General features: G+C 31.2%; 2 protein-coding genes, 1 long non-coding RNA gene and 2 other non-coding genes across 5 annotated transcripts; 4 read left to right on the forward strand and 1 right to left on the reverse strand.

The window, feature by feature from the left end:
• On the forward strand, nt 929-2,904 carry LOC109332809. Its single transcript, XR_002105947.1, has 2 exons — nt 929-1,058; nt 1,153-2,904. It is a non-coding gene; the product is annotated as an uncharacterized LOC109332809 (long non-coding RNA).
• Nucleotides 5,596-8,175, forward strand: LOC109332807 (random slug protein 5-like). The gene is made up of 5 exons (XM_019567863.1): nt 5,596-5,685; nt 6,096-6,272; nt 6,466-6,564; nt 6,724-6,969; nt 7,390-8,175. Exons 1-5 carry the CDS (start codon nt 5,620-5,622, stop codon nt 7,672-7,674), a joined length of 873 nt encoding a protein of 290 aa, XP_019423408.1. The 5' UTR covers nt 5,596-5,619; the 3' UTR covers nt 7,675-8,175.
• LOC109332808 (protein AE7-like 1) lies at nt 8,193-10,915 on the reverse strand. The gene is made up of 5 exons (XM_019567864.1): nt 10,692-10,915; nt 10,462-10,567; nt 10,260-10,359; nt 8,866-8,911; nt 8,193-8,574 (listed from the first exon to the last, which is right to left on the reverse strand). Exons 1-5 carry the CDS (start codon nt 10,801-10,803, stop codon nt 8,474-8,476), a joined length of 465 nt encoding a protein of 154 aa, XP_019423409.1. The 5' UTR covers nt 10,804-10,915; the 3' UTR covers nt 8,193-8,473.
• Nucleotides 12,405-12,478, forward strand: TRNAI-UAU. The gene has a single exon. It is a non-coding gene; the product is annotated as a tRNA-Ile (tRNA).
• TRNAQ-CUG lies at nt 12,712-12,783 on the forward strand. Its single transcript has one exon. It is a non-coding gene; the product is annotated as a tRNA-Gln (tRNA).

The raw sequence follows: 13,337 nt of genomic DNA on the forward strand, positions 1-13,337 counted from the left end.
GTCCGAATATGATCAGGTCTGATTGAATTTATGATTGGGTTCGAGTTCAAAAAATAGATTCGTTCAATATTTAAGGTCGGGTAGGGACCAAACATGACCCGACCTAGCCCGTCCTAGTGTCATTCGCTCATCATGTTTGTATGTGTTTCTACTCAAATGTGTATAGAGTAATGATGCTGTTTTGGTCAAAAGTAACATTTATTCTTTAATTTTTCCATAATATATACATAGTTAATAATATATATACATATATTATTTATATACCAAATTATATATTCATAATAATAAATAATATTGAAATTCTTTATCTAAAATGAGTGTGCATTATATTTAATCGGGTCTATGGTCAGGTTGAGTTTAAAGGTTGACTCAGTCGCTATTTACGATCGAGTTAGTTTTAACCCGTCGCAACCCGACCTATGCTCACCCCTAGACAAAAGTGTATAAAATAATTATTATAGTATATTGGATTAAATCTTACCATTAGATGAGATATAAGAAGTACCAACTTTATATATTCTCAAAATAAGTTATCAAAATTAAATTCTACATGCTCAATTTTTACTAAAATGTAACTATGGAAAATAAAAAAACATAATCAATATATTTTTATATTGATCTTTTTTAATTTTCTAATATTTAATATTATTATAATATATTTATATATACTTTTAATGATATTTTATTTAATTAATCAAACACAATTAGTATTTAGTAATATGAATATTAATTAATTTAAAATTTACTAGCGTAGAGATAACGCAGAGTTGAATTGTTCTTTAGCCAGCGCATCATTGTCGTCCATTTCGCTGTTATCCAAATATCAGCCTCACCTAACAAAACACGTCATCCAATTTCGATCGTTAGATCAAGCAATCCTAGCCGCTGGTTCCCCCACAGCCCGTTATAAAAGCGCCTTCTGGGCTTATGCATTATCATCATTATTCTACCTTATCTTTCTTTTCTATATTTTAATCATTATCTCTTTTGTTTCTCTTAGTTATCCACATCTGTATGGATCTGATCGATATTAACATTCCCATGGTGGTTTTATTCGGGTACGTTCAATTCGATCAAAGTATTGCTTCGAGTAATAGGTCAGGTAGTGTTCGAATTTCTTCATGTCTAACATATTTTACTGTTCTTTCATAGATCGGAGTCTTGTTGCCTCATATCTTCATCATATAGGTGTACGATTCTTGTTCGTGTCGCTGAAGAACGAAGTTCTGAAGATGTGATGCCACGTTCTTAACGGTTATCTACGATCCAGTTTCAGATCTTGTAAGATATGCATCAAAGATTGTACCTGCGGTATCTAATGTTTCAGATCTGAGATATTTGTAAAAATACACATACATCGATGTAAAAGCTAATGGATGAAGTTCCTAGAAAGAAAGTACCGACCTTTGCCATGACAGGTGCGCTTGCATGGCAGGTCAACAAAATCTGAATAAAAAAACTTCAATTTGTTTTTGGCGGTGGTCGCACCGGAGTTATCCGGGGTCACCGTCGTGTGTGGTGTTCGCTGTGTTCTCATTTTCCTTATGCCCTTTTTATTACCTGTCTCTCTCTATCTCTCCACTTATTCCACATACGAAGGCAAGGACGATACATCAGCAATTTTGGTACGTCAAAAATCCATTAAGGTATCAGTTTATATTTGAATCGGTTAATATACTATTTCACTAATTACCACCATATTTGATATATTTGCCGTAACAGATATGCGAAGTAAAAGTAACAGATTATTGGTCACGTATAATGCTCTATTGACCGACTCCACCTTTTTACTTAATTTCATTTATTTATTAAGTAATTTAGTTAGTTAGTTCATTTAATTCGATAATCTTTCAATTACTTAAACACATACGAATTCATTGATATGTTTTAGCTTTATAATACCTTTTACTGCACGAAATTGGACCGATCGAAGACTTTGTCCCGTGATTTTAATGAATTATTTATTATATATTATAATTCAACTATTTACTTAATTATTGTCTACAAAATACTTATCTGCCTTTGATATGTAACTATGCGATGATGTTTATTTACGTAACTGCAAATAACATTGAGAAATCTGTGTTATCGAATTTTTGCAACATGATCCCGAATGCGAGAGTAATTCACCTACGCCTATCGGCATTTGTAAAGCAGAGTAGCAAGATGGATTCGCGGTGTTTTAGAACTTCACACGATCAATGAAAAAGGCGAATTTCTGAGATGAAGCCGTTGATTATGTATTATTCTGATATTGCCTTAATCGTCTTCAACATTAAGGTGAAGAAAACTATGTTTCTTTTAACTAGTCAAGCACCTAAATATTTCATTTCATGCTTTTCACTTTTATTTTTGGAAAGTAAATTACGTTGATAGTTCATCTATTTCCCTCGCAATGCCGGTCCACTTGGGATTTCTTTATTATTCATCAAGATCTCAGATTCCAGTTGTTGACACCAATTTGGATTTTATCTATGTGCCCAGGGTTCGACATTTCCCGTTTCGGCATTACGTTTTATATCGTCTTGGTTATTTTAATTACGTTTTTTAAATATATTGTTAAAGTTATAATTTATTATAGAAATGTTTTTTTTGCTTGGATTAAAAAAAAGGGTTGAGATAACGAAATTTAAAACCACGATAAGAAATAAATAAATATAAACAAGGTCTTGGTTATGTTCTTATTAAATTCTCAAATATTTTACGGTCAAAATCAATTTTCATGTTTTGGAGAGAGACCGTGTAAAAGAATAAAGAATAAAAAACAATTATGTTAATTAATTAGAGGACCATATTTTATTTTCCTATATCCTCTGCTCTCTGGCAACAGTTAGTAAAAACCACTATAACAATTATGTTAAGTTTTCGTCATGTAAGGTGGTTTTATCTCTGGCAACAGTTAGTTTGGCTATGTCCTTGAAGTGTTTTGTTTAGCTTTGTGAGATTTCCCTTGAAATCGCGGCTGCTTAAATGAAGTGTCATACTCATATCTCTATTCAGGTGTTTTTATAAATTTATAGGCAAAATTGTATCTGATTTAAGCTTTCCGGTTTATAGAGTATGTCTGAGAGGGCTGCATTTTTGTAGTTCTTGTGCTAATCTGACTTATTTAGCTTTGTAAACTTGAAATTCTTCGTTATTTTTTCTCATGTGATAGAAATGATGTTAGTTTTTCTTTCTTATTTAATGCATCTTATATTCAAAGTTCAAATTGCATTACTAGTAATGTCAAGAGAAGTTATTATTATTCTCAAAGTTGTTAGTTGAGCAACCAATGTCGTTGTATATTTTAAATTGCCTCTTGTTTCTATTACTAAAAATATTGTATACATGTGAACTCCTCAATAATCAGACTGTTTTTCCCTTTTTACAGAGCTTGTATTTGATTATTTATATTTTGGTTTAAAAAAAATATGAAACAGTTAATGTCGTCAAATTTCAATATCCAGTCGTGGTTTTCCTTTGGTATTCTTTTATTTGACTGTTTTTGTTTTTATTTCATTTTTGTTTTGAAGCCTGGTCTGCTAGTGGAAAATAATCATCGTCTTAATAACATTTGGTGTAACCACATATACTAGTTGATTAGTTTGTTCTATCCACTTCAATTTGTTTTCAACAATTCATTTACAAGGTGATAGGAATATTCGAGAACGGACTAAAATTTCTGCCCATTCCTTTGCGCTCTTATCTGTTGTTTAACAAAAGCTGTATCTTACATTATTTTGTTTTAATAAAAAGTGAAATGCTATGTATTATATCTATTTTATTTCATGTTACAACTTTATTGTTAGTATTCCACGGAATGCTTAATGTCTTAAATTTTTTCACTTATATGATTGTGATTTTTCTATTTTGCTTTGGGATTGTGTCAGACCATTCACCTGTCAATCCTCAAGGTGATTTTTAGATTAATTAATTATGCAATCCTTGCAAATAAATATCACTCGGGACCTTTTTTTCTTTATCTTGTATTCTCTTTCAAAGGTCTGTAAGCTCAAATTGGGAGAGCGCTCAGAGCATTCAACAACTTTTTGATGCTCTGAGAGGATGGTGGTTCGAATCCACCCGGATCTACTTAATAATCTTTAGAATTCTTATTAAATAATAAAGTGTAGTATATGTGCAGTGAATATTTATATACAGTAGTACATTATTATTATTATTATATATTTTATTATTATTTTAATAGTTAATGTTGTTTGAAAATGAATGATAAATGATGAACATGATTTTTATTTTAATCAAATGGTTCATGTATAATTTTTTTATCTTATTAATATATATTTATTTAAGGGTTTTGCTAACCTAAGTAAAGAGGTTTTTTAGTTGGAGTAAGTTAGTATTGTGTACCTAGATTTTTAGACAAAATTAACCCTCTTATTTTGTAGGTTTAGTAATAGACAAAATTAACCCTCTTATATTGTACATGTATAAGTTTTATATATTATTATTGTATTATCCATCAATTATATTTAATTATTATTAATTATTCAATAATTTAATTCAAATGAATGATGAATAATATAATGAGTATACATAAATACTAGGCTGAATAAATCGGCGGTCTCATGTATATGGAATATTTCAACAATCAACATTTTTTGTGTGGTCTTGTGTAAATAGGTTATCTATCATTCATTTTTAAAAGAATAAAATAATATATCACACATCTTTAATTAAATAATGGAAATAATGATAAAGTATATTGTCATATTATTTATAATAAAAAGTACTCTTAATAATAAAAAATATTATAATATAAATATAAAATATATTATTAAATTATTTCTTTGACAAAAAAATATGAATATGTGGTGGAATTGAGTACATGAATTTTTGTTTATAATGTTATCTATAATAATTAATTATGATTAAATTTTAATTAAAAATGTTTCCGTTAGTTTCCTCTAGGTACATGTATTTGCACACTAATTTTAAGAAACATTTGGATAAAGGATATTATGTTTTCAAAATGAATAGTAAATATCCAAAACGAACGGTAAGACAAGGGTACTTACTGCAAAGTTTATTGTTACATAGTGATTACTCGGTCTCAGCTATATATACACACTTTAACTAAACTGAACGAACACACTTGCAACTTTTTACGTAACTGTTCCATTCTACATTCATCGCTCCGTGTCTCTTTTCTTTCCCGGTATAGTATTTTCAACTTTCAACATGTTACTTTTGAAATGTCAATAGCCATGTCGTTTCTCCTGGGTAATATTTTCCATTTTTAATTATATTTTTGCAACACTATATGCTTCAGTTCTGGGATAATATTTTGGCATAATTTTGATATTAATCCACCACTCTCCAGTTTTATAATGCCAATCATAAAAATATTACTTTTGAATTGATGGGTATGATGTGAATTAATACATAACAATGAGGTGATTTTGTAAGTTTTGATCGACTCCCAAATGAGATGCTACACAGATGATGACAGTACTTATTGATTAAGGGAAGAAATAATGATTTTGTGCGCAAAACCTATGGATATATGAGTTTTATTAGAATGCAGATTGTTCTAATTTTTGTCGACGTTTCAGTTCATAATATTTCAATGGTGTGTTCTTATTTGAAGATTTTCTGGTGCAAGTTGAGGATTACAACATGTACCTTCTTAGGAGGAAATCCAAGAATCAGCTGGAGAATGATTCCTCCGATCATGATGAAAAGGTAAACCTTTTTCGATACATTTTGACACTAGATTTGCAGCCACATATACTTCAATATTCCTTATAAAAAATAATTAGTGTGTTTCTTATATGTTTTGATCGAAACATGATTAGCATTTAGCAATCCAAAAAATAATAACTTTTTACAGTGGCGTGTAACATAATTCCTCTCAGTGTGAAATTGATAAAAACTTATAATCTAATGAATTTCAAGTTAACCTTATTTTGTTTAGTCCAATCAGAAAAAGTGTCACATAGAGTGACACACTATTTTGGTACAACAGATGTTGACCATACACAAAGTATCATAAAGTGTGGCAGAGGATATGATCCTTATATCTTCTCTGCTTGCTTGAAAAATGTAGAATTTATAATGAAAAGAATTACTAAGTGAAACTAATATACAATCAGGTGGCTGAGCTCAGAGTTGCCATAGGGCCCCTATCTGGACGTAGTTTAAAGTATTGCACAGAGTCATGTCTAAGGAGATATTTAGAAGCAAGGGATTGGGATGTTGATAAATCCAAGAAAATGTTGGAAGAATCACTCAACTGGAGATCAACTTATAAGCCCGAAGAAATACTTTGGGTAAGTCAGAATATCTTCTTTAAAGGTCCTCCTACTTTATACAATATTCAATCACAATGTCAACAATGAGGATAACTTAAGATCACACATTTAAAACCTTATGCATGTATTGGTGATAAGTCTATTTATTATGGGTTTTTCTCTTAAGATGTTGTAAATCTGTATTTCTAATTGAAATATTTCTTACAACCAGCCTGAAGTTGCACATCAGGGTGAAACAGGCAAAGTCTCAAGATCAAATTTTCATGATAAACTTGGAAGGACTGTGCTTATAATGAGGCCAGGGATGCAGGTTTTGTCTAAGATTTATATTCATAAATCTATATTGCATTTAAGAAGGCTTCTATGTACTTAACCTTCTATTCTTTCTTTTGGTTTTAAACTTTCGATTCTCAACTTAGTGGGATTAAGACTTGATTGTTGTCATTTAAACTTTCAATTATTTTGTCAGAATACAGCATCACCAGAAAATAATATCAGACATTTAGTCTACATGATGGAAAATACTATCCTTAATCTTCTTGATGGCGCAGAACAAATGTCATGGTTGATAGACTTCACTGGATTTTCACTGAGTACTAATGTTCCTATCAAAACAGCACGTGATATTATTTACATTTTACAAAACCACTATCCAGAAAGGCTCGCTGTTGCTTTTCTGTACAATCCACCAAGACTGTTCCAGGCTTTATTCAAGGTTTGTTTTCTATCCTTCCACTTGGTCTCTTTTCTGCTACACTTTTGAATGCCTTTATTCTAATCTTTAGGTGGAGAGTTACATTGCATGGTGGTTTCTATGCATCTTTTAATTTTGAAGACCAAAACAATACTTGGCTAATTCTACTCGTTCTTCTAAGTTATTATAGTGAAAACTGGAGAACCAAAACCTTAAAGCAATAATTCTATTAGTCTTTTCCATTTATAAACTCTTTCATTTTCGCCCTTATATCTAATATGAGACTTCATACTTCAATAAACCCAACATATATGAACTCAACCAGAATTTTCTATTGGACTTATGTCCTTCTACATTGCTTTATATCGGTTTTTAGTCTGAAACTGATTGCATTAACAATTGTTATTTGGTCATTAGTTTTTAAGAGTCTCATTTTGATAGGCTATAAAATACTTCATGGATAGCAAGACAGCAGAGAAGGTGAAGTTTGTATATCCTAATGATAAGGACACTGTGGAACTGATGAAATCACTCTTCGACATAGAAAATCTTCCTAGTGAATTTGGGGGGAAAGCTACTTTAAAGTATGATCATAAAGAGTTCTCACGATTGATGATTGAAGATGATGTGAAAACAGCCAAGTTCTGGGGCTTTGATGAGAAGCCACACGATACTAAGAATGTGCAATCTGGAAGAGAAGTGGCATCAGAACTTGTGCTTGTTTAACTAGCTCAGCAAGATGTGATAGCATATTAGTTGATAAGTCAAATGTAGTTTACATCTTACAAATCTGAATAATTGAAAAATAAGCCAAAATTAGTTTAAATAAGGTATTCCTATTAAAGCAAACATTCTATTTTTTTTATTAAAAAAACAAGGCATTCAGAGAAGCCCCTGAATTTGTGTAATTTAGTTTTGTTGGACTTGTTGAGTCCTTAATGAAATTACCATCCAAGTCGGGTTCAAATCTTTGGGGGTGGTGCTATTTGCAACCTCACTTTTTACACTGCATTTTTGGAGACATGTTTCCAGAGCACTTTCAAAAACAAAGAAGCTTGGGTCACTAGCATAGGATCCAGAGAGGGATTACTTTTAGTTTTGAGTGTGATGATACCTTTTGAGATGAGAGGCAAAAAAACAAGCTGTTCATTATTACTCAACGAGACAACGGAATCGGAGATAAGTGCTTGAATTTAACGACAGAGTAACTGATCTGCTAGACAAACAAATAGCAAAATAATTGCAATCATAATTGTCATCTGTACTAAAAGACATGGTGCTTATTTCCACAAAACAAAGTAGATTGCATGGTTTTACTAAGTCTAAACAGAGTCTTAGGGTACACATACTGATGCATAATCTGTAGTTAAAGGTACAAAATTACGACATAATGACGTCTAACTTGATTTACATACATAAATACAACATACTAAACAGTTTGGCAGCGAACACCCTTTACATTAGTTATTATGCATTGCTTATAAGATAACACAGTAGTTAGTTACTATGAATCATATGTGCTTGCTCACAGTTCATTGGAGTAGAGGCATTCATCAACAAGTTGGCGGAGGTTGGGATTCTCCAAGGCAGCAGCAACTCTTTCTTTATCATTTAACTGCTTATTGACTGCATCGAAAAATTTGTAGAATTATTAGAGGTTAGTTCATGTTGACAGCAAGAAGGGAATCTATATGAAACTCCGGTTTCCCAATGTGGTAAAAGTGAATGTGTGTGATGATGTGGCTGAGCTAAATTGTCTTTAGAGAGAGCGGAATAATAAAGTTATACTTAGTATCAGTTGACAGAATCTCTCCTGATGTTAAACACTGAAAAAGAAGAGAAAATGGTGGGAGAGACGATGGAAGAAGGGGTTAGTTTTGAACGTTAGTCTTGTTCTAACAAATGTATAAACTTTACCCGATTCTTCATCTGCATGAGATCCTGGAGAAACTTTGATGTCCACCTGTGAAAAGGAATTTGAATAAAAAATGAGACAACAACCAGACAGAAGAGTTATAACATGGGCAAAGCAGTGCAGAAGTGGTTTTTCAACATTGAGAATAACAATTCACGTAAAAGTAAAAGAAAGTGTGAAGGTGGAAGGAGATTAAAGAGAAAGGCTTAAGAAACTAACACTACCAAGGCACCAACCACTTTCAAATGAAAAAAAATTACAGACTACAGAGGAGCAATAAGAAAGTAATGCTAGAAAGACCTTGGCCTTACCATGTGCATTTTACTGATAATATCAGCAGAAAGTCAGAAACACTGAGAAATTACATGCATAGCTTTCATATTCATACATCCAAATACAGTTAAGAAATCAAGTTTATTAATAATATATAAATACTTTAATTTCAGTACCTGACAAGACATATTTCTATTAAGAGTTTGATAAGTCCACCAGTAATAAAGAGAGAGCTCTTGAGTTTTTAGTTCACAAATTCTAAAGAATTATTTTTTAATGTTTGAATAATACATTAACAAAATATAATTGAACAATTAAAATCATATAAACTGTTCCAAAAGTTAGAATGAAATTTATTTCTATTTATAAAGAAACCAACTCTTCCTACCCATAGTTACCTGACACGAATAGGCGGTAAGGTGCACAGGCACTCCTTAGTTCTTATCACATAATTACAATATTTTACTTAAGTTGCCAGGAACCATGAATGTATACACAAGTAAATGAATATGCATGTGTGACACACATTAATTGGTATAAGCCATGTGAAGCTAGACACAGGGTACATGAGGCATGTGATAATTGTTCCTACAATTGGTGTGTGGCACATGATACAAAGGTGGCAGGGTTGGCCATATAATCTGGTAACCATTTCCTACAAATTGGTATTATATGGCACATGGTACAAAGGTCACAGGGTTGGGAAGAGAACCGGGTAATCGTCATGCTACAACATACAGGGGATATCACTATGCGACTATGTGCTACTAATCTATACTCTATACCTAAAACTGCCCCCTTCTTCCGATGATACCAATCGGCATAAACAAAACAATGCAGCCCGAGTAGATCCCCAAGTATCAAATTAGACAAAAGGTCAAATGTTTGATTCTTAAGAGCAACGACTTGAGAGGGACAACATACACCCTGAAATGGATTAGTTCGTTAGCCATAGGGTGAAGGATAGCCTCGGTTATACACAGAGAACAAAAAACAATGCATGAGTTCAACATCCAAATTATATCATTGAAAAAAATAATATTAAAAACACAGTAAAACCATTTAGTTAATTGACAATAGAAGAAAATGAAATAAAAAAACATGATATTGAAAGGGGAGAAACCTTGTAATGAGGAGGGAAGTAATGTTTTAGTTTAACTCTCAGACAAAGACCAATAACCGTCGCCATGCTGCAGTGTTGCACGGTCGGAGTAAAAGTTATCCTAATCAAAACAAATATGAATTCAGAATTTAATATAAATGTTTTACAAATCTAAAAATGGAATAAATAGAAATTATAAAGAGTGAAAGAGATGAAAACTCACAAAATCAGTCCCAATTTATCATCGACGGTAATCGATTCCTCAGAGAGAACACTGAGCTGTTCCAATGAATAAGGATGTTCTGGATCCCTAATATCCCTCACGAAATTTGCCACAAATCAAAGTCAAGGTATAACAATTTTGTTGCAGGAGTTAATTAAATCAAATTTATGAATATAATAATAGAAGTTTGAGGAAAATAAAAAAGAATAATAAAGAATAGAAGAGGATATCATAGATATCGAGGGGATCAACTGCGTCGTCAGCGTGAGGATAATCGGTGCGAGCGATTCTCTCTTTTTTGGCATGAACCACGGGATTTGCATTGATCAGACCTAGCGTCATCTCTTTCAATTTTCACTACTGCTGTCGCTTTCTTTTTCTCTTTCCACTTTCACTCATCAGCTACCATCTTCTTCTCTTTAGAATCCTTTTCACTTCCTCAACTTTCTATTATATTAATGTGTAACTCAACATGTTCTTAACCAATCATAATGAAGCAAAAAATAATAAAGTTATGAATATTTAAAATTTTAACTAACGTAATATAATATGATTGGTTTGGAACAAACTTTAGTACATCAAATCTTTATCTCATATATACATGCTAGGATCTAAGTTCTTATCGTAATTCTTTTTTTTTTTGTACAAAAAAAAATTATGACATCTTTAATTCTACAAATCATAAAGTTAAGACATCTTTATAAACAAACAAAAATTAATAAGAGATGGATAAATTAAAGAGTTTAACCTTTTGCATATCATTAAGTATTAATTAGGTATTGGACTAGTGACTTAGGTCATATTGGATCCTCAATGTCAATAGTTGAATTTTTGTGAATTCTTGTGAACAACACTTATTGAGAATGAAGCCAGAAACCCTAAAATGAAATAATTTTTTACCCAAAAAAAATATAGCATGAAATCATTAAGTGAGTAATGATAAAGATAAATAATAAATGATATTAAATGTTAAAAAAACTTTAGTATGATTGATAGATAATTGGGTGTATTAAATTTGTTTTTCAAAATTTAATTATTACCCATGCAAATGCTCATAAAGTTTGTTGAAAGATGTATCTATTTTGAAAGCCTCTCTATTTAAAAAAAATCACCAATTTTAAATAAAAATAAGCCCCCATGTTGTTAGTTGGAGGCAACCTTACAACTTGTTTGATAAGAAAGTGGACGTAAAATTCTAAACAAGAGCATATGAGAACAAAAGATCCATTTGTGGAAAAATTGGCATTTTAATAATATTTTTAGTGTGGAGCAATAATACTTCTCACCAAAAACTAAATATCAATTGAGTTTTATCTCTAGACAAAAAAATTTAGACAAACATTTCTAACATGGATCAATAATGTAATCATTAAATATATAGACAATAATAAATAAGGTACACATGTAAAAATGTACATAAAATGCAAGTGGTTCTACATTGTTACCAAAAAATAAATTTACAGGTTTTCATTCAAGTAATAAAAAATACCAAATAAGTTGGTGAATCAAATTGCATTAACAATTCAGTTTGATCTAATTTTATATCATGAAAAAGTAAAAACTATATGAAAACAAATAAATTTACATTGTTCAATTCAATTCCTAATATTTTCCACTAACCAAATAAACCGGATTTTTAAACCCATACTATTACTTAATATTATTATTATTCATATTAAAATGAAAAATCCAAGTGGATTTTCACTTGAATAAAAAATAGTTATGATTCAAATTTTATTGATATCTAAAGTGGACATAATTAAATTCACAAATTGGATGTGATTTATCAAAATCAAGAAATTGCATTAAGATATAAAAAAGTTAAATCTTTTATAAATGTGAATAAGTTTTCATCCCCTATAAATAGTTTAAAGATTAAGCTTTGTTAATGTCTCTATACTACGTTTAATATGAATATATAATAACTTCATAAGTAATAACATGGTCCCATAGCTCAGTTGGTTAGAGCGTTGGTCTTATGAGCCGAAGGTCGCGGGTTCGAGCCCCGCCGGGACCATTAATTTATTATTTTTAATATCCTATTCTTCTTTCCCAAACTGAACCCGTGGTTATCATCAAGGTGTTTATATGCTACTCAAGGGTGAGTTTGACTAAATAAATTAAGTGCCACATGAGAGCTTATAGTTATGAATAAAGTGAGGGTGGTTCTACTATCATGCTTGATGACGTCCTTCATTAGGTTATATCTATCTATGAAATATTTAAAAGGTCATCAACTAAATATCCATTGGTCCCATGGTCTAGTGGTCAGGACATTGGACTCTGAATCCAGTAACCCGAGTTCAAGTCTCGGTGGGACCTTTGTTTTTTAAATTATTAATCAGTAGACCACTACTAGACCATATTTAATCTGAACACCTTAATTTTTTGTGGGGCTTTAATACTAATATTACTATGACTCCCATTGCTTCAACTTAATTTATCTTATAAATTCAATCTTTTACTCAGCTGACGCTTTTGTGAAATATTTGATGTTACATATGTTTGAATTATGGTTTCCTAAATATGTTTGTAGTTTGTATAGAGTAGAGTAATTTTAATTTTGATGGTTAGAAAATAGTTTGGTATATAAACATACATTTATAAACAAGTGCTTTTCTTTGACAACTTGCAATCTTTCCCTGTATGGTTTAAGTGGAGCATCAATTATAATTACAAGTTAAGTGGTGTTATCTCTTAACTCACGTGTCCTTATAACATTGAAATTAACAGTTTCCTACTCTATTGGATTTCCCACCAGCCCTCACATAGGATACATAACTTTCTTTCTTCTCATTTCTCATTTGATACCCTTCTCTGATTTTGGTGCAATGTTATCCATCACAGATACTTCTCCTAACTCCAATCTGGGAGAG

Source organism: Lupinus angustifolius, chromosome LG18 (genome assembly GCF_001865875.1).
Source record: "Lupinus angustifolius cultivar Tanjil chromosome LG18, LupAngTanjil_v1.0, whole genome shotgun sequence".
NCBI lineage: Eukaryota > Viridiplantae > Streptophyta > Magnoliopsida > Fabales > Fabaceae > Lupinus > Lupinus angustifolius.

Excerpts from the sequence above, each read along its gene's own strand:
- LOC109332808 (XM_019567864.1), bottom strand. The coding sequence starts at position 10,803 with ATGACGCTAGGTCTGATCAATGCAAATCCCGTGGTTCATGCCAAAAAA. Across the intron at positions 10,568-10,691 it reads TGATCCCCTCGATATCTATG|ATTTCGTGAGGGATATTAGG; the intron begins ATATCCTCTTCT and ends GATTTGTGGCAA. Across the intron at positions 8,575-8,865 it reads TCATGCAGATGAAGAATCGG|TCAATAAGCAGTTAAATGAT; the intron begins GTAAAGTTTATA and ends TTTTCGATGCAG.
- LOC109332807 (XM_019567863.1), top strand. The coding sequence starts at position 5,620 with ATGTACCTTCTTAGGAGGAAATCCAAGAATCAGCTGGAGAATGATTCC. Across the intron at positions 6,273-6,465 it reads AGCCCGAAGAAATACTTTGG|CCTGAAGTTGCACATCAGGG; the intron begins GTAAGTCAGAAT and ends TCTTACAACCAG. Across the intron at positions 6,970-7,389 it reads TGTTCCAGGCTTTATTCAAG|GCTATAAAATACTTCATGGA; the intron begins GTTTGTTTTCTA and ends TCATTTTGATAG.